General features: G+C 38.7%; 1 protein-coding gene across 3 annotated transcripts in view; it reads left to right on the top strand.

Moving 5' to 3' along the window:
* TRHDE (thyrotropin releasing hormone degrading enzyme) overlaps positions 1-22035 on the top strand; it is a 312690-nt gene that overhangs the window by 277278 nt on the left and 13377 nt on the right. For all 3 annotated transcript variants that reach the window (XM_039520544.1, XM_039520543.1, XM_039520542.1), the window contains 3 exons: positions 2000-2147; positions 4784-4881; positions 5398-5505. In XM_039520544.1, coding sequence (XP_039376478.1) covers positions 2000-2147; positions 4784-4881; positions 5398-5505 — 354 coding nt within the window. The remainder of the gene's footprint in view (positions 1-1999; positions 2148-4783; positions 4882-5397; positions 5506-22035) is intronic.

The following is a 22035-nucleotide window of genomic DNA, read 5'->3' as shown; positions in this document are numbered from 1 at the left end:
GACATGTATATTGCCAACATTTCCCAAAAGGCAGTGTGCCATCCGACAGTAAGTTGCATGCTCGGATACCTACCACACTGTGAATTTACATAAGCAATCCTGGTGATTATGCGCAGCACTAACTCAAACAGCCAAGTATGCAAGCACACAAGCGATATACTAACTGCAGCGGCTTTATGCCAATGTAACTCACATTGACCAAAGTTTGTGGTTTAGATGTTGCCTCAGCTCTCTGCATACTTCCCACGGCCATCAAGTGGGCAAAGATGCCGTGGAACAGGATGGGGAGTGGCTGACCGAGTTCCGGTAGGGAAATAAAATGAATCCTTTCAAAGCTAGCAGTAACTTCCTTCCTTCTCCAGAGCAAAAGAAGAATGGGTGAAATTGTGTCATGAAGTGACTTTTGGGGCACAGTGCCTCCTGGGCTACGAATGTGGTGGTGTAGCTTACAAACAGGCCCTTGTTTAGGATTGTGCCAAAAGACACAACCCTAACACAAGATTTCAGTGAAGTTACTCTGGATTTAAACTAGTACAACTGAGATCAGACTAGCCTCAGGTCTTTGAATAGCCTGGTATCCATGGTCCCCTACACAGCACTTAATCTTTGTTTCCTGTATGGATGTCTCCCTTCAGACAATTAGGGAAATGAAAGGGAACATTTTCATCCTATAAAGGGAACAAAGGACTATGAAGATAGTTCAAACCCTTGCCTATGTTGAACCAGTCCAGTCCTGAAAGTTTAATGAAAACAGAATCACTATTTCTTCTTGTTGCAGGCGTAGAACTTCAGTGGGAGTTAAACACATGCATTAAGAAAAAAATAGGCCTGTGTGTTGCTAGAAAGTTTTCACCACAGAGTTAAATTTTACTATTGCATTTTAGATTGTTAAGAAATAAAGCAGTTAAAAAAGGTAAAATGAACAAAAATCCTGAAGCTTGAAATTTCCAGTATAGAATTTTAAAAAGAAACTTTTAAATGTTTGTGTATCTACTACAATTTGTGTAAACATGTAACTTTAAACAACTTTATTGAAATTCTGTGAAACTGTTTCACTCACTGGATGAGGCTCTTTATGCCAATTAAAGGATGAAGCAGCTCTCTGATTTATTTGTAAGCTAGCAAAAAATGGAATTTATATGAGAAGAGGTAACACATCGTTAACTACTGTGATCCTTTTGAGTGCTGCTTCAGTCTAATATAACTTGTTCCAAAATGGTTTGCAATAGACATCAGACAAAGCTGCTTTTGGAGCTGCGGGAGGAATTTTGAAACTAAAGAATGTCCCTTCACAATCAGTTCTTCTTAGTTGCCCATGACCTGTCAAAATTTTCTGAGAAGCAAAATGCCTGGGCTTGTTGATTTTGTTTAGACCACATTCTGTCTACACCAGGGGTAGGCAACCGATGGCACGTGTGCCGAAGGTGGCACACGAGCCGGTTTTCAGTGGCACTCACACTGCCCAGGTCCTGGCCACCAGTCCGGGGGGCTCTGCATTTTAATTTAATTTTAAATGAAGCTTCTTAAACATTTTAAAAACCTTATTTACTTTACATACAACAATAGTTTAGTTATATACTATAGACTTATAGAAAGAGACCTTCTAAAAATGTTAAAATATATTACTGGCACGCAAAACCTTAAATTAAATGAAAACTCGGCACACCACTTCTGAAAGGTTGCCGACCTCTGGTCTACACTGTAGCAATAAAATACTTTTTCTTTCTTTCTTTCTTTCTTTCTTCAGCTACTTTACTGTTTGCATGTTTTAATAGACACTGGGTTCTATTTAAATTAGGGATATTGGCATCCTGTAAAAAGACACTCAACACATAAGAGTTGGGTTTTTTTTTTAATAACACTGACTTTCATTTCATTATAATGTGATGTATTTATCATGCTTTTCTGCCTTCATTTGCATATGAAAAACCCTCATTTTTGCATCATCATGTACCTTCTCTGAAAATAATAATTAACATGAACTTCTTTGACTGTGCAGAGCTGGCTATTTGCCTCAGAATATTCCTCTGGAGATTATCAGATACCTTTCCGAGGAGAAGGATTTTCTGCCTTGGCATGCTGCCAGCCGAGCTCTTTATCCTCTAGATAAATTGCTGGACCGCACTGAAAACTACAACATTTTCAATGTAAAAGATATATTCTCTTCTTTTCTATTGTCCTGAGATGAACTAGTCCCCAGTCAGTTATTGTAACTGATCTAGGGATATTAACTTTCTTTCTAATTATTTTGTATTTAAATGTAGCAATTGTCAAACTTAGGTTCATTTGCATTTGAACAGTGATAAGGGCCACTTGACGCATATATAATGAGTGGAAAGAAACTTAGCTGTCCTTCCTATAAAATATTATAATATAATATTATATAGCTGTCCTATAAAATTAGTTGTTTGATTCTTAAAAAACAGTGTATACCCCAAATTCTATAGTTCTCTGGAGCCACAGGACTACACTTTCATTGAGGCCCAAAATAAGCATGGACAGAAAATGTGCTCACAGAATTTAGCAGGATGCATGCAGTTGAAGTCTATATTGTTAGTCATTATTTTCATCCTGAAAGGCATAGTGAAGTCAATGCATTTCCCTTAATTAACAACGATTAGATCACAATTGAGTCAAAAACCCATTCATAATTGGGACCAGGAGAACAACAGTAGCAGCAAACAGTAGATAATCCAAATGACATGACAAACATTGTAAAATGTTACCTGAAAAAATGTTGCTTAATCTTGAAGCATATTTGTTAAAAGGAACATTGCTTATGACACAGACTTTAATTGTATTTATTAACAATTATAAGCTGTATTACACCTGTGTACTGTCAGTGAATTTTATGTACTCTGCATAAATTGAATGCCCAACCACTGGTGCATAATTTTATAGTACAGTTGAAATGAAGAAACTACATAAAGTCTGGTATATTTAAGGAGACATTTTTTAAAATACACCCAGATACATGCTGGCATGGAGAATTTATATAAGGAATCTATTACAGATTAATACAGAAATACTGGAAATGTTTCTTCATGAACCTATGATCTGGGTCTAGCTCCAAACCAGACAGCTCTCATGTAAAATCACATTTTTGTCTTCCTAGTCTATCATTACCTGCATTGAAAAATCATTATTAGACAGTGATTGCTCTTTCACTTTTAGACGTGACTGTGTAAAGAGAATACAATTTTAATAAACAAAAATGGTAAAAATTAATTGCAGGGTTGTCTTTTACCACTACTAATTCTTCCTGCAATCTGAAAGCAGAGTTGATGACAGAAGAAATATAAACTCATTATAGTCACAGAATAACTTATCTGCTTGAGAAAGCTATCCAGTGCATCTCCTTTGGTTCTGTCATCACACACATATGCACATGCATCCATAAAAATAAAATGGATATTCTCTTGCATTAGTTCATTTCCGTTCTTTTTTTCAAAGCAGTGAATTCTACTGGCAGAAAATTATGCTGTGACTACAGTGACAATAGTCTACTTCATAACTTGTAACTGAACGTAAAGATGCCTAATGTGCAAGATGTGAGAGTAAGATAAAACATGTCTTGTGCTGTCTTTGATATTTATACACAGCCACAGCTAAATGGACATTGAAATAGTGTCATTATATAACCCAGTCTTGATATGCAGCACACATTGTTCAGTATTATCAGATCAGTTGACTGCACCTGTGTAATGGTTTCGCTGTAGCTATGAAAGTAAAGACGATTATAGCTAAGGCTACAATTTGGTCACAGGTGCTTTTAGTAAAAGTTACAAACAGGTCATGGGGAATTAACAAAAAGTCATGGCCCGTGACCTGTCCATTACTTTTACTAAAAATACCTGTGGTTAAATCTTGGAGAGGGCACTGGGGGAGTGTGGGGGGCCGCTGCTGGAAGGGAACGTGAGGTAGGTGTTGCTGAAGAGGACTGGGAAGCTGCTGCTGGGGGAGATGTGCCCAGGAACAGTGGCACCAACTGCGGAGCAGCAGACTGTGGGTGCTCTGGCCCACCGCCTGGTGACCACTGCCAGGACCAGCAGACCGTAGCTGCTCCGTCTGGGCAGCTGGGGGCCACTGCTTGGGGCCACGGACCATGGCTGCTCTGGCCATCTGTCCAAAGAACACTGCTGGGGGCCGCAGGAGCAGCAGCTGGTGTGGCTGTCCCAGGGGCCACCTGAGTAGCTGGCCCTGGAGCCAGCTGCTTGGGCGGCCCTAAGGTCAGCCACACTGGCCCCCGGAGAACTCATGGAGGTTGCAGAAAGTCACGGAATCCGTGACTTCCGCGACCTCCATGAGAGGCACAGAGCCCTAATCATTGCTATCAGTTATCTCACTATGTTTGTGCTAAGTGTGTCTGTTTAAATGTTTAATGATGGTCATTATTCGGACATTCATTGTGAAGTCAAGACTGGCTTAGCTAGAGTAGGCATTAGCCTGTCCAAGCTCCAGCAACTCTTCACCTTTGTATTGTGAGTTCAAAATACTGTTAAAGTAAACAATTTATAAATTGCTGTATTCTTTACCGTTAAATTAGCTAACCCAGTAGACTCAGTCATGTAGCTGTTCTGTAGATTCATCTTCCATTGAAGTAAAGAGTGGGATTGCATACAAAAGCACTGCAATATGAGATCCAAATCAAAGAATTTTGAAAGTGGGGCATTATTAAAAACATCAATCAACAGTATTTCAACTTTGAACTGTAAAATCAAAAAGAAAGTTTAATTCTGAAAATATATTTAACCTTTTTTTCTTCTTCTTCTTCTTCTTCCAGGAATATATTTTAAAACAAGTTGCAACGATGTACCTCAAACTTGGATGGCCAACGAATAATTTAAACAGATCCCTTGTTCAAGCTGCCTACCAACATGAGTACTGTTATATTTTTTTATTAATTTTCACAGGAGATAGTTGTAGTAAAGTGCTTTCCCAATACTTAATGTGAATTTCAGCATCCTGAGATACCTTTCTATCCTTTTACTTCTTTCATTTCTCCTCACTTGAGGGGGCTAGGTGCTGTGAATCAGTTTCCTCTGCCTGGAATTTTGAGAACAAAGACATGTTCCTGTTAAGCTTTAATTTAAGTGCTGGCTCCATTGGAGACTTTGGGATTTGAACTCATGAGGCCATTGAATTTAGTAGGGTTGTATGAATGTAACACTGCCCATTTTGATCCATGGCCTTTAATTAAAAATTGTAACTGTAACAATATGGTACTTAGTTGTTATTCAAGGATATACAGTTACCACATCTTTAATATTTTTGTTTAATTAAATATTAACAGCTCCTTATAAGAAAGGTTAGAATATTTTCTTCTGAGAATTTCAACATACTTATTTATTAATGTGAGCTCATTAGTGTCTTTATTTGTGTTTTCGACTAACCCAGAGAATTACGTCGAGAAGTCATCATGCTGGCCTGCAGCTTTGGTAATAAACACTGTCACCAACAGGCTGCAACGTTAATCTCAGATTGGATTTCCAGCAATAGAAACCGGTAAGTGGAACAAAAATGCATCTCCCGTCCACCCAACTCAGAACTATTATAGTATGAGTGTGTCTCTTTAATACACGCTTTTGGCATACAGGTAAAAAATGAAGCAGAACTCACCAGCTGTCATTTAAAGCATTGCTGTGAGGCGTCAGACCTAGAAGGGGTGGGAAAGATCTCTGAATTTGTGGATGGGGCAAGTGGAGCCTTCTGAGGAAAAAAGGAAGTTGATTTTAAGGAAGGATGTAATGGAAGAAAGAGAGGGTGCTGGGTAGATGCATACAGGAATAAGGGCAACATGACAAAAGGTGTGAAGCTGTAAGTGGGAAAGGAGATAAAGGGAGGAGTCTTTGAGAAGACCTAAAAGAGAGAGAGAGAGGAACAGAGATGAGGAAATGTAGTAGAGGGAAATATTATGTAGAGCTTTGTAACTCAAGGTACAGAACTTGAAAGAGATGCTGTAAGAGGCAGGAAGCTAATAGAGAGATTCAAGGAGGGATAATGTAATAGGAGCAATGGGGGGCGTTAGTAGCAGTATAATGGACAGGCAAGAACTATAGGAGGCAAGCAGAGCAGCCAGAGATTTATCTAATTCAGGTGAGGGTTGTCAGGTCATTGACAATGTGCAAAGTATGTATATAAGTGCAGCGTATTAATAAATAAAGTAGCATGATTATTAAATCATGCAGTTATCCATGGAGAGTAAGGCAAATAGAGGTGAGGACCACAGCTTTCTTGTGAAAGAATCATCCTTTTTTTCATCTGGTGGAAGGCAGGAAACCAGTTTCCGTGTATCACGGGCTCTGATGTTTTGTTTCTAGGTAAAATATTTTATTTCAGATGACGTTTTCAAAAGCACCTAAGTCCCATTTTTAAAACTGAATTAGGCATTTATTTTCAAAGGTATTTAGGTGCAGAAGGATGCCGATAGATGCCAAGTGGGATTCTCAAAAGCACTTTTGAAAATGCCATTAGGTGCCTACATACATTTGAAAACCTGCCCCTAGGGAAAATGTCTACTACGTGGCAAGCAGAATCCTGCAACAGTGAGTCTCAAAACTCAGATCTGCAGCTCCTGGTGCTAAAAATGTCTGTGTAAACATTGGAGTTGGGGTTTGAATCCTAGGGAGGGGAATGAGTTTCTGAGCCCTAAAACCAACACAGCTATTTTTAGTGCTGTAGCATGAGCCCAAGTTTGTAGCGCCACGCTCTGAAACTTTCTGCCACTGGTTTCTGCTCGCCATATAGACATATCCTTAGTGACTTTGAAAATGGGATTTAGGGCTAGATTCACCCTAGGGAGTTAGGCACACCAGTGTTCCATGTTGTAACTTTTAAGGACTCTGCTGCCTAGTGGAATTTACAACCCAAAGTGAGGCATCCATGCTTCTCAGACACTGCATGTGGAGAGTTAGGCGCCTAAAAGAGAGATTAACAGAAGCCATCACTCGGAGCCAAGAGCTGCCTAAACCTTCCACTTCAAAGGGGGTTAGGCATCTAACTCTGGGCTGAAAGGAGGTGCCTGGCTTTGCTCAGAATTCTCAGGAATCAGACACCTAAGTCAGGTCAGTCCTTTCACACGGAGGTGCCCCCTTCCCTTATAGCCAAGTGGTTAGGGCACTTACCTGGAAGTTGGAGGTCCGGGATCAAGTCCTTGCTCCAAATCAGTCAAGGTGTCTGCCACCTCCCAAGTGAGTGCCCTAACCCCTGGGCTGTCTGATATAGGGGTTTACCACCACCACCTATAGTGTATGGATTGGATCCCACAGGCGTGCGAGGCAGAAAGATGCCTAGTTTGTGAATCCTGGCAGGGCTTAAGCATGAACTAGGCGCTGAGCAGGTCACTGGCATTAGGACTTAGGCAGCTTTGTGCATGGCCGCTAGCAGACACATGGGCACCTAGGAAACTTTATCAATACGTACTTTATCAATACATTACGTAGGTGCTACAGACTTGGATGGCAGCTGAATGGTGGTTTTGTGAATTCCATTGGTGCCTAGATGTTGGATTTAGGCACCTAAAGTGGCAGGTATTCACCTACGTCCTACTTTGAATCTAGCCGTTAGTCTTCTAAGTCACTTGAGTGTTTTTGAAAAAAGTACCCAGAGTCTATGAAAATATGCCCCAAACTCCAAAAAGAAAGTGTCATTAAAGGATTTGTCAGGTTAATTCTGTATGATGAATCCAAGCACGCACATTTTTAAGTGAATCCTTATCAGTATCAAAATTAGCAAACATCAACAATGCTAGATACATAGCTATTCAAAGAGGAAAATACAAAGAAAGAATCACAGAAAAGGATCTGCAAAAGTAATTTACTGAGATACTCATTTGCAACAGCAAAATTAGTTAATCACATTTAACATAATCTGTTAAATTGCACAGCAGTAGATAATGCAATATATAAAAGCTGTCACCCTGCAAAGCCTCCCCCACTCCCCCCAAAGGACTAGAGAAGAAGGAGGCACCAGAAAAAAGCTTATTGCTTTGCTAACAATAGCGAGAAAGGAAAGGAACACATTTAAGGAGCCTTCTGAAAATTAATCTTACCTTTTCCACAAGGCCATTCTTGAGAGCCCAAGATTGTGACTGCCGGAGCACAATGAATGTTATGATCAAGGTATCAGAGCAGGGCAGAGGAGGAGAAATACCAGCCAGTTAAAGCAATACATTTCTGTAAAGAAACTGGACAATTTTGAAAAATAGCCACCACAAATAATGTAATTATGGAACAGGGATTGACATCAGATGATAAATAAGGGTGCAACTTGCAAAGAAGACAGATTTCTTTTATTTATTTTGTAAGATTATAAATTCAGATCTTTTTCCCCACCCCAGAAATTGCCAATTGCTGTTCTCAAAACAGTCACCCCATTTAAATGTGACTAAATTATTGACAGGCTGATACCATGTCTGCTCATTTTGGAAAGGCATCACAAAGGTCACTTATTGTAGTTGAGAAACTTTCTGCCATTTTAGCAGCTTAGTAGTCATAAAATTAGCTTGTACTTCACAGTATCAACATTTATATAGATTCAGCCAGTCTATTTTGCTCATACAGTAGTATGGCTATAAAATGATTCAGGTTTCTGCCATATCACTGGGATTCTGTTATTACCAATAATAATAATGATTCTGTAATAAGAATTTAGTTAACATGGTGTGTGAGCCAGAATAGAAGCCAGAACACACTCCCTTAACTGTGTTGGCTAAGATGAGTATAATGGGCAAGAAAGTACAACTTGGAATACATAAAAGGAACAGATATGTAATTAGGTGCCATTTTTATATTGTCATCTTTGTGATTATAACTGTACTTCACTCAGTTTGATGCAATATTCTTATAACATCATGTCCTTAAAAGCTACCTTTTGTTTTATACTGTCAGTTGCAACCATAGTATCTCTGTACCATTCTCTCTGCATGCATTTTCTCCCACAAAAGGAGAGACTGCTGTCTCGATGGCAGCATTCCCTTCCTTTCTTCAGAGCATTTTGACAATTCTCCACAGTGCTAAGAAAACGCCACTGGAGGTAGAGATATGCATCATCTCTCCCTCCACCCAGTGTTAACAACAAATAGAGTTAATAGGGCCAGAGGTTATATATACTGTACTTAGAGAATCATTTCCACAAAGCAGAACAAAGTGGTCAAGCACCAGCTGGGAAATTCCAGGCAATACAGTTGCAGTGGAGACACATTGCCAGGGAACGAGGGCAGAGCTACAGAGGGCTATGAGCTGATCAAAGGAGGCAGAGGATCTCTGCACAGGTGCCCCACTTCCCCCAACAGATCTCCAATATCAGCAGCATTTGTGGATTGGCCTCCCAGTTTGTCCCCTAGAAGTTGGGGAATGTTACCTCCAATAAGAGAACTCAAAGGAAACTTTGAGGGGAAACTTACAGTGTTTTCTGTCTCTTTTGTGCTATTTCCACATATGAGTACAGTCTGACAGAGAGTTTGCTGAATACTATAGTAAAAATAATGGCAATGTTGCAATGCTTTGCCCTGAATGATCTATTCTGGAAGCTGGAGTGGCTAATCCAAAGAGCTGATTTATAAACAATGCAAATTGGGAAGTATTGAAAATTTTTGGAACGTAAGAGTACAAAAGAATACCGTGGAGGTAGATTGACATCAATCAAATTAGATTCAATACAAATATAATCTAATATTAAGTTAAACTTTTATGACTGTGTAAATTTACAGGCAGTGGAACAAGTGGCTAAGAAGACTATGGAATCTCCATCCCTGGATATAGTCAAAGTTAGAGTGAACACACATCTAATTAGGAATGGTTTGGGAATGATAAAATAAATCTTGCTGTGATGCTTGGTTAGATGGCTTTTTAGAGGTTCTTTCCATCCCAAATGTTTATGTATTTTACTTGTGTAGTTTAATTGTGGGCTAGGGAAGGGCAATAATCAACTACAGTAATGTATACCTCTATACTATTTGCATATTTCTGCTGGTTTCCTAGTAATACTGTTTAATATGGTAGGTCCAAAATTAATTACCATATACTCTCCACTCCAGGAGATTGAAATAATTATAATAATCATGTATTCACTGTGCTTTATTTTTTACCATGTAAATAAATTACCACTGCTGATCAAGATAACACAAGACCTAGGTTCATAACACAAGAACTAGGGGTCACCAAATTAAATTAATTGGCAGCAGGTTTAAAACAAACAAAAGGAATTATTTTTTCACACTGTTTTCACAGTCAATCTGTGGAACTTCTTATCCGAGGATGTTGTGAAGGCCAAGATCATAACAGGGTTCAGAAAAGAGCTAGATAAGTTCATGGAGGATAGCTCCATCAATGCTATTAGCCAGGATGGGCAGGGATGGTGTCCCTATCCTCTGTTTGACAGAAGCTGGGAATGGGCGACAGGGGATGGATCACTTGATGATTACCTGTTCTGTTCATTCCCTCTGGGGCACCTGGCATTGGCCGCTGTCGGAAGACAGGATACTGGGCTAGATGGACCTTTGGTCTGACCCAGTATGGCTGTTCTTATGTTCTTAAGCTCAATAGTGAATTGGCCAGTAGTAGTTACATTTGTAGCTTATAAGTTGAAAAGTTAAATTCGTTTTGGAGTTAAAACTAAATGCAGAATTAAAGAAAATAATTATATCTCCCAGTGTTTTGGTGTTCTCTGTTAATACCAGCAATATTGAATAACACCATTAGACTTCCAGGCATAACACTATTACTTTCACATCTTCTTTACAAAAAACACACACTAATCTACGTGAGATGAGTGCTCATGAGGTTTAGAAGGACATTCTCCACAACTCTGCGAATTTCAGCTATTCCACAGGAAATTCCATTCTGTGACACTAATACACTACTGCAGGGGTAGGCAACCTATGACACATGTGCCAAAGGCGGTACGGAAGCTGATTTTCAGTGGCATTCACACTGCCCGGGTCCCAGCCACCGGTCCAAGGGGGGCTGTGCATTTTAATTTAATTTTAAATGAAGCTTCTTAAACATTTTAAAAACTGTGAAGGTTCCTTCCCCACTCTGAACTTTAGGGTACAGATGTGGGGACCTGCATGGACACTTCTAAGTTTAATTACCAGCTTAGATCTGGTATCGCTGCCACCATCCCCCAAGTACTACTTTTTTTTCCTTGGGTAGTCTTGAGAGACTTCACCAATTTCCTGGTGAACACAGATCCAAACCCCCTGGATCTTAAAACAAGGAGAAATTAACCATCCCCCCCTCCCACCAACTCCTGGTGGATCCAGATCCAACCCCCTTGGATCTAAAAACAAGGAAAAATCAATCAGGTATTAAGAAAAAAGGCTTTTAATTAAAGAAAAGAAAGGTAAAAGAAAACCCTCTGGGAGAGATTAGCATACCAGCTACTCTCACATACAACAGATTCAAAACACAGAGGATGTTTCCCTGGGCACAAATTTAGTTACACAGAAAATACCCAAATACCCAATTTTGATAATTCCCTTAATGATACCAAGACAAGTTACAAAGAAAATAAACATAAACCTATTTATTCCTTTCTAAAACTTACTACTCTGATAAGAGGCTGGTTCCTTGATCTTTTCCACTCCAGCTGAAACTGAAACTCTCAACAAAGGAAAACTTCCCTCCTTCCTTTTGAAACATCTTGTTCCCCCATTGGTTCCTCTGGTCAAGTGTCAGCTAGGCTAGGTGAACTTCTTAACCCTTTACAGGTAAAAGAGGCATTAACCCTTAACTATCTGTTTATGACAAAAACCTTATTTACTTTACATACAATCATAGTTTAGTTATATAGACTTATAGAAAGAGACCTTCTAAAAACATTAAACTGTATTACTGGCACGCGAAACCTTAAATTAGAGTGAATAAACAAAGACTCGGCATATCACTCCTGAAAGGTCGCTGACCCCTGCACTACTGCAATGGTGCGCCAATAGCTGATCTCATCTCCTGATACTTGTGTCCTAAAATAAATGATATGAGAAAGAGATTGCAGCTATTTCTGTGGCTAAAAAATTATGATAATGTAGAGTACAAAATGCTTAATGACAGTGCAGTTCTCAGCCACACTGCCAGGAAATAATGCCAGAGCATGACTCAAAGGACACATTTGGCCACAAAGGCATCAAACCAAATAGCCAGCCTTAAGTAACTGACTCCAAGGAGTGTCAATGGAGCTGTTTATTGATTCTGTTCCAGGTCTGTACAGGATTTTAATCCTAGCAAGATCTAACGAAATAAATTTTATATGAAGTTTTTCTTGAAAACCTGAGAATAAATTTTAATGTGAGATTCACTTTCCTTTTAATTATTAAATTAATACAGATCTCATATTTTTATATAACTGATGGGCTCCACTTCAGTTTACTTAAGGCCCCACAGATGCTGCTGATGGTGCTTAGTATGGCAAACATGATCTTGCTGCAGTAAGATGAATACATACTTCCATAAGTGAAGCCTCTATGAGGAATAAGGAACATTCTTTATACAATCATTGAAATTAGTGTTGTCGATTTAGGAATGGGGATCGCAGAATTCAAGATACAGGCAAATAATGTGCAGCAGAAGCTACTGCTTGCTGAAAATTAAGATGTTTGCTGCTACCTTCATTTAACTGGGATGATCCCTGTGAAGCTCTTTCATGTGTGAAGAAATACATTACTCACACTCTGTAGTTATGAGAGCATTGTGGTTCAGCCTAAAAAATTAGCAAAATTACCATACAAAGTCTGCCTGAGCTTGAGAATCAGCCTTGTTAACTTCTTTAACCTCCATAATGCATTGGTTTTGAAGGCAAAACACAATGTTAAGAGCATTAGCATTTGCAGCGTTTCTGCTTTGGATGTGTTCTAACCTCTAATGCTCAGGAAGAAATGTGCAGAGGACAATAGTTTATAAACTCCTGAAGTGTGATGTCATAGTAAAGGATGGCCTGTCAGCATCTGCTGTGACACCCGAAGGCATGACTTAGTGAAGCCCACTGGAAAGGGCATTGGATATTCAGAGCCAGTCACCAATGGATTCTCAGATTTTTCCTTCTTTTGAAATATAGCCCATTCCTATTCATCCGTTATCTATGTTCAAATAGTTGTAGGACTAATTGCCTGACTTTTTTTCACAGAAAACAGTTAACACATGCATTTGTTTTATCTGATCCAGTATCAATTAGCGTAACATGCATTGGGTTTTCAATCTGCTGGCTATCCCCATGCAGAATAAAGATCAGAGATATTTAGACTACCTGTGATTTGAGAACTATCATGATTAACAGACTACCTACAATTACTATCACATATTGAATCACATCTTTAATACAGGTAGATTGTAGGCTATTTCACATTCCTGATTGATTAGGTACCTACTGTTTTAGATCTAATTTGTCTTTTACTATTTATACTATTATTTTTCTGTACTGAGTACTTTGATCATTCTCAATTGGTCTGAAGCTATGTCCAGTGGCAGCAGTTGGTGGTGTCCAATATTTTTCATTATCCAATTTTCACAGGACTCAAACTGGTTAAGTTTAGGGCAGCATTCTGGTAGCTAAAGAAAAAAGCATGAAACCTCTTATAGATTTGGCATCTCTTGGCCTTGCATCTGTGAAACAGACTCTCTTTTGCCTAAGATTTACCTCTAAGGTTAGCGACACTATTTTGATCTGGTAACCTTTAATTAACTGGTTATTGACATGGGTGTTGTCTTATAGTTTAGCCCAGCTGATATACAATATTCAACTTTTTTAACACTTTGTTTTCTTTGTTCTATTCTGAGTATACTTTTTGTAGTTCTCATGGGTCAGAAGGTGTGATCCAGTGTGATCCAGCAAAGTAGATGTATTTACAATGATACAGTGAACTGATCCTGTCAAAATAGAATATTGTCCCACATCTTTTCCATAACACTATAGTCACTGAACTTTTCAGAGGACGCTGTTCCAACTTCATGGGGAAGAATAAGTAGGGACTGCCAGGACACCCTGCATGCACATCTGTTCTGGTTTTTAACCACAGGATTCCTGATAGATTTCATAGCCATAAAGGACATTTTATGAAAACAAATTAATCATAAATATAATTTTGAAGGGTTCAGGAATGCCTGTGAGCCAACATACTTAAATACCTTACTCCGGGTTTCCCTCCCATAAAAACAAAATCTGTAAAAGAGGAAAAATACTTTTCAGTCTCCACAAGTTCACGTCATGGTGTTGGCCCCACAGGCTTTCCTGAAAGAGAATGTTCGAGAAACCTTGAAAAACATGCATTGTCCATGCATTCTGCACCCTGGCTTTCATATTCCTCTCTACCCCCAGTTATATTTCCCACAACCGTCATCTTGCCATTTAGGTTCCTTCTGTGTCTACACAACAAACCATCTTTGCAGGGAACAGAAGGAAGGTAATGTTGGTCTGACTGAAAACCCATAGAGTTCTGGCTTTGACTTATCATCAGTACAGAGGTGTTTCCATAGATCCCCTGCAAGAAGGTATGCCATGAAACAGCCATTCCCCTCCCTCTCATGAGTTTCAGGTCATTAGCACCCATTTTTGCACATCTTGCTTCTCCTTTACACCACAGACTAAAGAGGAACATATGGGAGCTAGACATTGAAGCTAACACTTTAGAATATAGCATCCTGAGATCTAATTATCTTGTAAGAGATGTTTTTAAATGTATCCATTCAGCTTGGGGCTTGTCCAGTAGTTTCCACATTTGTTATTTCACAGGGTTCCCTGTAAAATACTCCTATATCTGAGTGCAATGTTAATGATGTTAATTTTCTCTATATCAGTCATAAGAATGGTGCATGTAATGAAGTAAGAATGTCATCAGTCAGATAATATGCACAAAGACTAGAGTACCCAAGAGCCCTAATTTGAGAATACTAGGTTCTCATATTCAGTAAGAACAATTTGTATTTACTCTTCAAGAGACAATTGATTCACACTAATCTGGCTGCCTAATTTGTTTCACCTCTTTACTGGATCAACCTTTAAGTACTCTGAAAATACCACCATAAAGATACATTGTACTGCAACAACAGTTGCAACATGTTTGTAGGCTCAGATCCACGGTAGATAACAGAGATTTCTTAGTCGTTAGTTGATATACATTCTAATGAAGTCTGGGCCAAATAACAGATAATCAAATACATATACCAAAAGTAACAGTTTTCCTTCTTTTTCTTCCTCTGTTTTCTGCTTTAAGATGCATTGTTTTGTCACTTCATTTCACATCTGTGCGCTAAGGCCTTGATCTTGCAAACACGTATACCTGTGCTTAACTTTCATCGGGAGCATGAGTGTTTGTGGATGTGTGGCTTAAAAGGTTAATGATTTATGTGAGGTATCTAGAAGACACGTTACTTCTGTACAAAGTTTTGATGTTCATCACTTAATTTTCAGAAGTCATTAGACTTATGGGAGCTGTGAGATACAGAGAAAAGACTACTTTTTAATACATATATGTATATAGAATGTAAAACACAACACAAACAAACAACCCCAGATCCTTTCTTCTGTGATATCATCTTCTGTAGATTTTAATGACTTTGAAAATTCATTGTTGAATCTGTATCTGTGTGGATACAGATGTAGAGATCCATTATATTTTGCAATGTTATTAGAGTACAGCCAGATGGTGGCAGCCAATGTTGCTGAAGTAATTTAACTAATTGATAGGTTGTAACAACATTTGAGTGGAATCTTACAGTCAAGTCAATAAAACTGTTTAAGGAGGAAGAAAAGACTGCTGAGTGCATAAGTTAATCAAGGAAATAGTGGCTATGGTGTTGTGAAAGAGGATCTAGGGAGTATGTCTAATAGAAGAAAGGACTGCATCTTGTTACAAGTAAATAGAAAATATGTTGTTTATTGGGCACTTCCTCCAAGTAACAGCTTTGCTTCCTCAGTTTTCTAGGTGATCACAGAAAAATCTCCTGCCCCTTCTACTGATTTTAAGTAAACAACGTCCCAAACAAATTAATTTGAAAACTTTAAAACTTTGACAGATTTCGTTTGTTTGTTTGTTTGTTTGTTCATTCAATAACCAAAATACCAACCACAATAAAGAAAAGCAATTTGAAAGGAAGGGCCGTTTTGGGGGTAGAAAAATGCCAACAAAGGACAAAACAACAAAAATCTACAGCAGAGGTGGGCTGCACAAGTTAATGTACAGCTTGCCATTCAGACATTAAAAAATTATGTTGCATAACTGGCACTGGGTGTAGCTAGAAAAAGTTATTGGAGAGAGGATAGATGATCTTGTGGTTAAGGCATTAGACTGACCCTCATGTGATCTGGGTTCAGTTCCTGGCTCTGCCTTAGACATCCAGTGTGACCTTATGCAAGTCCCTTAATCGCTCTGTGCCTCAGTTTCCCATGTGTCAAATGGGGATAATCAGACTTCCCTTCTACCACCCTTTCGGTGAAATCCTGGCCCTACTAAAATCAGTAGGAGTTTTCCCACTGACCTCATTATGTCCAAAATTTCACCTTTTGTCTGTTGTGTCCATTCCAATTGTAAACACTTTGGATGAAGGGACCTTCTCCTCCCGTGTGTATGTATAATACCTAGCACAATGGTTCCCAGGTTTGAGTTAGGCTACTGTAACAAAAATAAGTAAAGAAGAGGGGAAAAACTGTGTTTATCTTCTTAGAAAAGACACATAACAATGTACTGTTACCAATGTGGCATCATTTGTTTTATGTTTAGTATATGCAGTGCTAACACATTATTCCATGGGTGCCATTCTTTTAATATTATCTGAGCTTTGTAACCTAATAAACAATGCTATAAATATAAACATCAAGGAAAATAAGTTTCCATTAAAGGTAAACTGTAAAAAAAATACAGAATGGAGCTTCTGATTAATTTCCTTTGTCAAATATTAGCCTAAATGGTAATAAAATTTGTCACTTAATCAAAGAACTGACTAAACTGCATGCAGTTACATTTTAAGAAATTAGAACACAATTTGCCTAGAAGATAAATAATTATGGTCTGATTTTATAAAAGTATTTCCAATTGTTAGAACATTGTTTAAATAGGAGCAAGTACATACCAATTAATTTTAACTTAGAAGATTATTCTTAATTCATTGTAAGCTTTACTAGTCAGGACTGTAAAAAAAAGATTTTCCTGTAAAGGCACAGCAGGATTTTAGTTATTTTTTTCTAATTGTTTAATTTTTAACATATTTTCCAAATGTTTAAATTTTAAACATGAGCTTTGCTGGCCTCATATCTTATCCTCACCATCATATTTGTTGAGCAAGACAAATAAGGTTAAATTCATCATATCAGCATTCAGAATTATGCTTTCAAAAATTAATTTTTATCATCCCTCTGAAGTATCCATTATATTATCACTTTAAAAATGACAGCAGCCTACATAGAGATTTAATACAACAAGAGAATATGTTCTTCAGTGTTACTAGCTCAATAATACTGAAACAATAGTTAATTTTACCTGTTCAGTTCAATTAATCCAGTAGGCCAACATTCTGCATGCTGGACTGGTGCTATGGAACTGCAGTGTTAAAAGCACATTTTCCATGGAGCTATACAACTACAAAATCTAGACCTGAGAGATTTGCACATGTTTAGATAACGAAGAAATACAGGCCCATAATAATTGGAGGGAAGAGGGAGCAAGAATCCTCAGAAGTGGAGAAAATTCAATTAGAAAGTTTACTGTTGAGGCAATAGTTAAAGAGAAATGACTTTGGGGATATTCACATTTTCATAAACAATTTTCATTTCCACAGAAAGGAACCCCATGTCTATAATCCTGATTACAGGCCTCTCATAGGAGTAATTTGTAGCTTTTCATAGCCATAGGTGTTATAGTTATTGAAGCTCAGGCTTTAAAAAAACAGTGTGTGGGGTTTTTTTTTAATTTCATTTTGTCCTAATGACTTAGCTTATACAAGGAGATCTAAAAACTTCCCTGGAGCTGTTGGCTGTATGATATTGAATAGATCTGCTGTGGTGCTACAAATGTGCCTTTACAGATTTGATGTCAAAAGAATTTCATTTACAAAATACATAGTAGTGTTCAGGCTATTGACATGTGATCAATGCCATCCAGGTCCAAATTTCCCTTCCTCCATACACAATACAAATGATCTTCCGGTTACTGTCTGTGCTGATGCTCAGATCACTACTCTTGTCACATAAACAAAAAAAGATGAGGTAACCAGGAAAGTCTGAGTCTGATGAGCTGTGCTGTAACTTGTGAAAGATGTAAGCCTCAGTAGCGAGGAACTCTGTCCTCACTATCATTCTGAGGTCAGACATCCCCCTAGCTGCCACGGTGTTCATGCCAGCAATGCTATTGATTGTATCCAAACACTGAGTGGTAATCTCTCCAATGTGCAATGTGTGCCTCTCTGATTAATGGGACAATCAACCTGCGAAGAATTACTTCTTTGCAGATACCTTTTAGTTCCTTGGTGCTTTTGTTGACAAGTTGTGTATCTTGTAGTAAGCCAAAGAAAACAGTTCTGTTGGGACAGTCCAATAAGAGCTACTCGCTCTTTTAAACATGATACAGTATCTGAGCGAAGACATAAAGTACTTCTGCCAGTACAGTGAAACCTGACTGTGGTTGGTAAATTTTGTTACAGTCACTGAGGATATCAGTTGTCTGCTCCAAATGTCATAATATCCTCATCCCATTTTCATTAAACATATATTCTTCTCATTGTTGTCAATGTATTAAATCCAAAATTGATGAAAAATAATGCCGCATTGAAGTTAGACAGCATTTAAACACACATACAAATATAATCAGGGAATAAAAAATTAATACTCTCAGAGTAAACTGTCCACATTGCATACAATGTGTTTATATGCCTATGTACGTATGTGTGCTAATGCATCTAATAATCAGAAATATCGATATAGTTGCAATATAGTTAATTTGATTTAGAAAACATTGAGACAAATCCTCCGCTAATGTAAATCACCACATTTTAGTATTCCCTGATTTCTTGTGTTTACATATGTAAACTTAATGTAGCACTAATAGAGTTTTTTGGATTTAATTTCCCTCTGTGGGTGCTTATTGAAAAAGAAAGGATAAAAGAGAGTTATAAACTGCCTGCACCTGTTAGGGTTTGAAACATCCCAGTTTGGACAGCTCCCATTCAAATTCAATAGAACTTGTGCTTCTATCTCAGTTAAGTGCTTTTGAAAATCTCACCCTAAATTTACACCTCCCTGAGATGAACAAGGCTTGGAGAATAAAGTTTAAAACTCATTGAAGTGAATGGGCTGGTAGAAGTGATAAATTCACATCTTTACTGCTACTATTTAAGAATCAGAATCATAGAAATGTAGAGCTGGAGGAGACCTTGAGAGGTCATATGGTCCAGCCCTCCATATTGAGGCAGAGGCAAGTATACCTAGACCATCCCTGGCAGGTGTGTGTCCAATCTGTTGTTAGAAACCTGCAATGACAGAGATTCCGTAACCTCCCGTGAAAGCCTATTCCACTATTTAACTATCTTTAAAGTTAGAAAGTTTGTCTGGAGACAGCTTCTGATAACATAGGCCTTGTCTACACTAAGAATTCTAGGTAGTTTTCCTACTCCTAGTTTAGCATTGATGCATCTCCACCGGTATTAGCAACGAAGGAATCACTTGTGTAGGCTGGGTACAGGCTGAGCTCCACCAATGTTAGGAGAGTTACAGAATGTTTAAAAAGTAATGGGTGAAGGAAGGCAGCAACGCCAGAAAGAGACTCCAAATTTGATTTTTTGTGGGGGGCGGAGGGGAGTTGTTCTGTGTCTGTTTCAGTTAGACAGATAGGACTTGCCTGTGCTGTAAGTATAACCATGTGAATATGAGGTTGTCTGTCGTGGTTAGGGATGGCTGGGTTCTCACACAGTGGTTTGTTGGTAATGTGGATAAGACAACATTGCTCTGTAACCATATAGGGGAACTATTATAGGCTGAGACATAATTCTGCTGGGACCTCTCTTAACCCTTTAGAGTTACAATGCCTTTGCCTTGTCTCAGTGGCCAATATATGGTTTGGAGGCTTTTTTTTTCCTACTTCTCTTGATGTACCGATGAGCAATAGAAGCATTAAAATGTAGAAAAGGCATATTATCTTCACTTTCCAATGACTGAAACATGACCAAAGGGATTTTGTTGAAATATTACAATAAAACTCACCATTGAGTTGAGGCTAAGAATAGAAAGCTTCAGCCCACAAAAAATTTTTCTGAAGGTTCTGAGTAGGTGGAAAAAAATGGGCTTTTAATGAACATGTCTTGATGTGACCTTCACTGTAACTTTTGCAGTGGTGTAAGCTATAATAAAATTTACAAAGAAAATTTCACTCAGTCTTTCAGTATCATGATACTGCAACTCAGATATTCGTTTGACAGTATCCATAATGACAATCTTTTTTCAAATTTCTAAATGGCTATTGCAGTGTGCTGCATCCCAGACATTTTAGCCCCACAATAGTAACTGGAAGCATTAGATTTTTGGTAGATATTGCAATAATAAGGAAGGAAATATTCAGCAAAGCAGACATGCATTTTTCTGAGAAATTTCTATTTTTATCCGTAAAAATATTTTTCAGTGGCAAATGTTACACCTGATAAACATGCATCAGAAATGAGAAAGAGGATAGTAGAGTATGAGAGCCAAACTCAGTTGCTAATGTATGTTATTGGTGCCACTGTACCTGCTGTGCCAGGTTGTGAATTTGGCCCTGAGAGACTGCTTCAGTAAATGATGGTCTGAGATTAAATTATCTGAGCTGTCTGTCAACCGCCTGACTTTATTGTATAGCTGATTTACCCATTGGCATGCTGATCAGTTAGGTGAGTCTCCATGTATTTACTTTTCTCCCCGTAATATCACTATAAGGCAGTATTTACTCAAATGACATCACACCATCAGCTGCTTAGCTACATAACACCATAACACAAGAAACTGATCTTGAATGTTTATGGATCAGTGTCTTAATAGCTAAAGCACAAGATGGTTATTAGATGGTGTCTGCGACAGACCACCAAATCACACTAGGGAACATGATGACTGGCTCCTTATGCACCTATATATAATGTGTAGGAAAAACAGTTGTGTGATCATAGGGGATTTCAATTGGAGTAACATATGCTGGAGGTCACATGCTGCAAGTACTAAAACGTCCTTAGAATTTCTAATTATAGATGACAATTTCCTAACTCAAAAAGTATTGCATTCAACATGGGGAAATTCTACATTAGACCTCGTCTTGACAGAGAAAGAGGAACTGAACTAAAAAATAACGATAACTTGGGTACAAACGATCATGACTTTGATCATATTTATAATGTGCACACAGAATAAAGTCCAAACCAGTGAAATATATACTTGGTACCAGGGCTTAGATTCTCAGAGATTATTTCCCGGAGCCCCCACAGACCCAGGGCTCCAGGCTTCAGCTGTGAGGTGGGGGTCTCAGGGCTTTAGCTCCATGGGGGGTGTGTGGGGGGGCAGTGCCAGGGCTCAGGACTTCAGCCCAGCCTGTGGGGAGAGAGGCACCAGGGCTCCGGGCTTCAGACCCATGGAGGAAGAGACGCTGAGGTTCATGGCTTCGGCCCCATAGCAGGTGCTGGGGCTCAGGGCTTTAACCCCTCAGCAGGCGCCAGGGCTCTTGGGGCTTTAGCCCTGCAGCAGGTGCCGGGGTTCCTGCCTTGCAGAAGGTGCCAGGGCCTCTGTGGGTTTGAAAACATGTACTGGACCTCTGCTCTGGTGGGCTCCGGCTGAATTTAAGCCCTGCTTGGTGCTTTAAAAGGACCAGTTTCACAAACATGAAAACCATTAAGAGCCAAATCAGCTGGTAGGAAGAATATAATCAGAAAAATATGAATGATAATTGGGAATTGCGTAAGAACACTTTACTAGCTGCCCAAAAAGTCAAAATCAAGGAAGCAGGCTATATTAGATTAAAAAGCCAGCCCAGTTTAGCGAGGAAGTGAAAGCAGCTATAAGAAATAAAAAAAATATTAAATAGAAAAAAGAGACATTCATAGC

This window comes from Mauremys reevesii, linkage group 1 (assembly GCF_016161935.1).
Source record: "Mauremys reevesii isolate NIE-2019 linkage group 1, ASM1616193v1, whole genome shotgun sequence".
Classification (NCBI taxonomy): Eukaryota; Metazoa; Chordata; order Testudines; family Geoemydidae; genus Mauremys; species Mauremys reevesii.
Note: the sequence above shows the minus strand (reverse complement) of the source record. Positions and strands in the feature narration are given on the sequence as shown.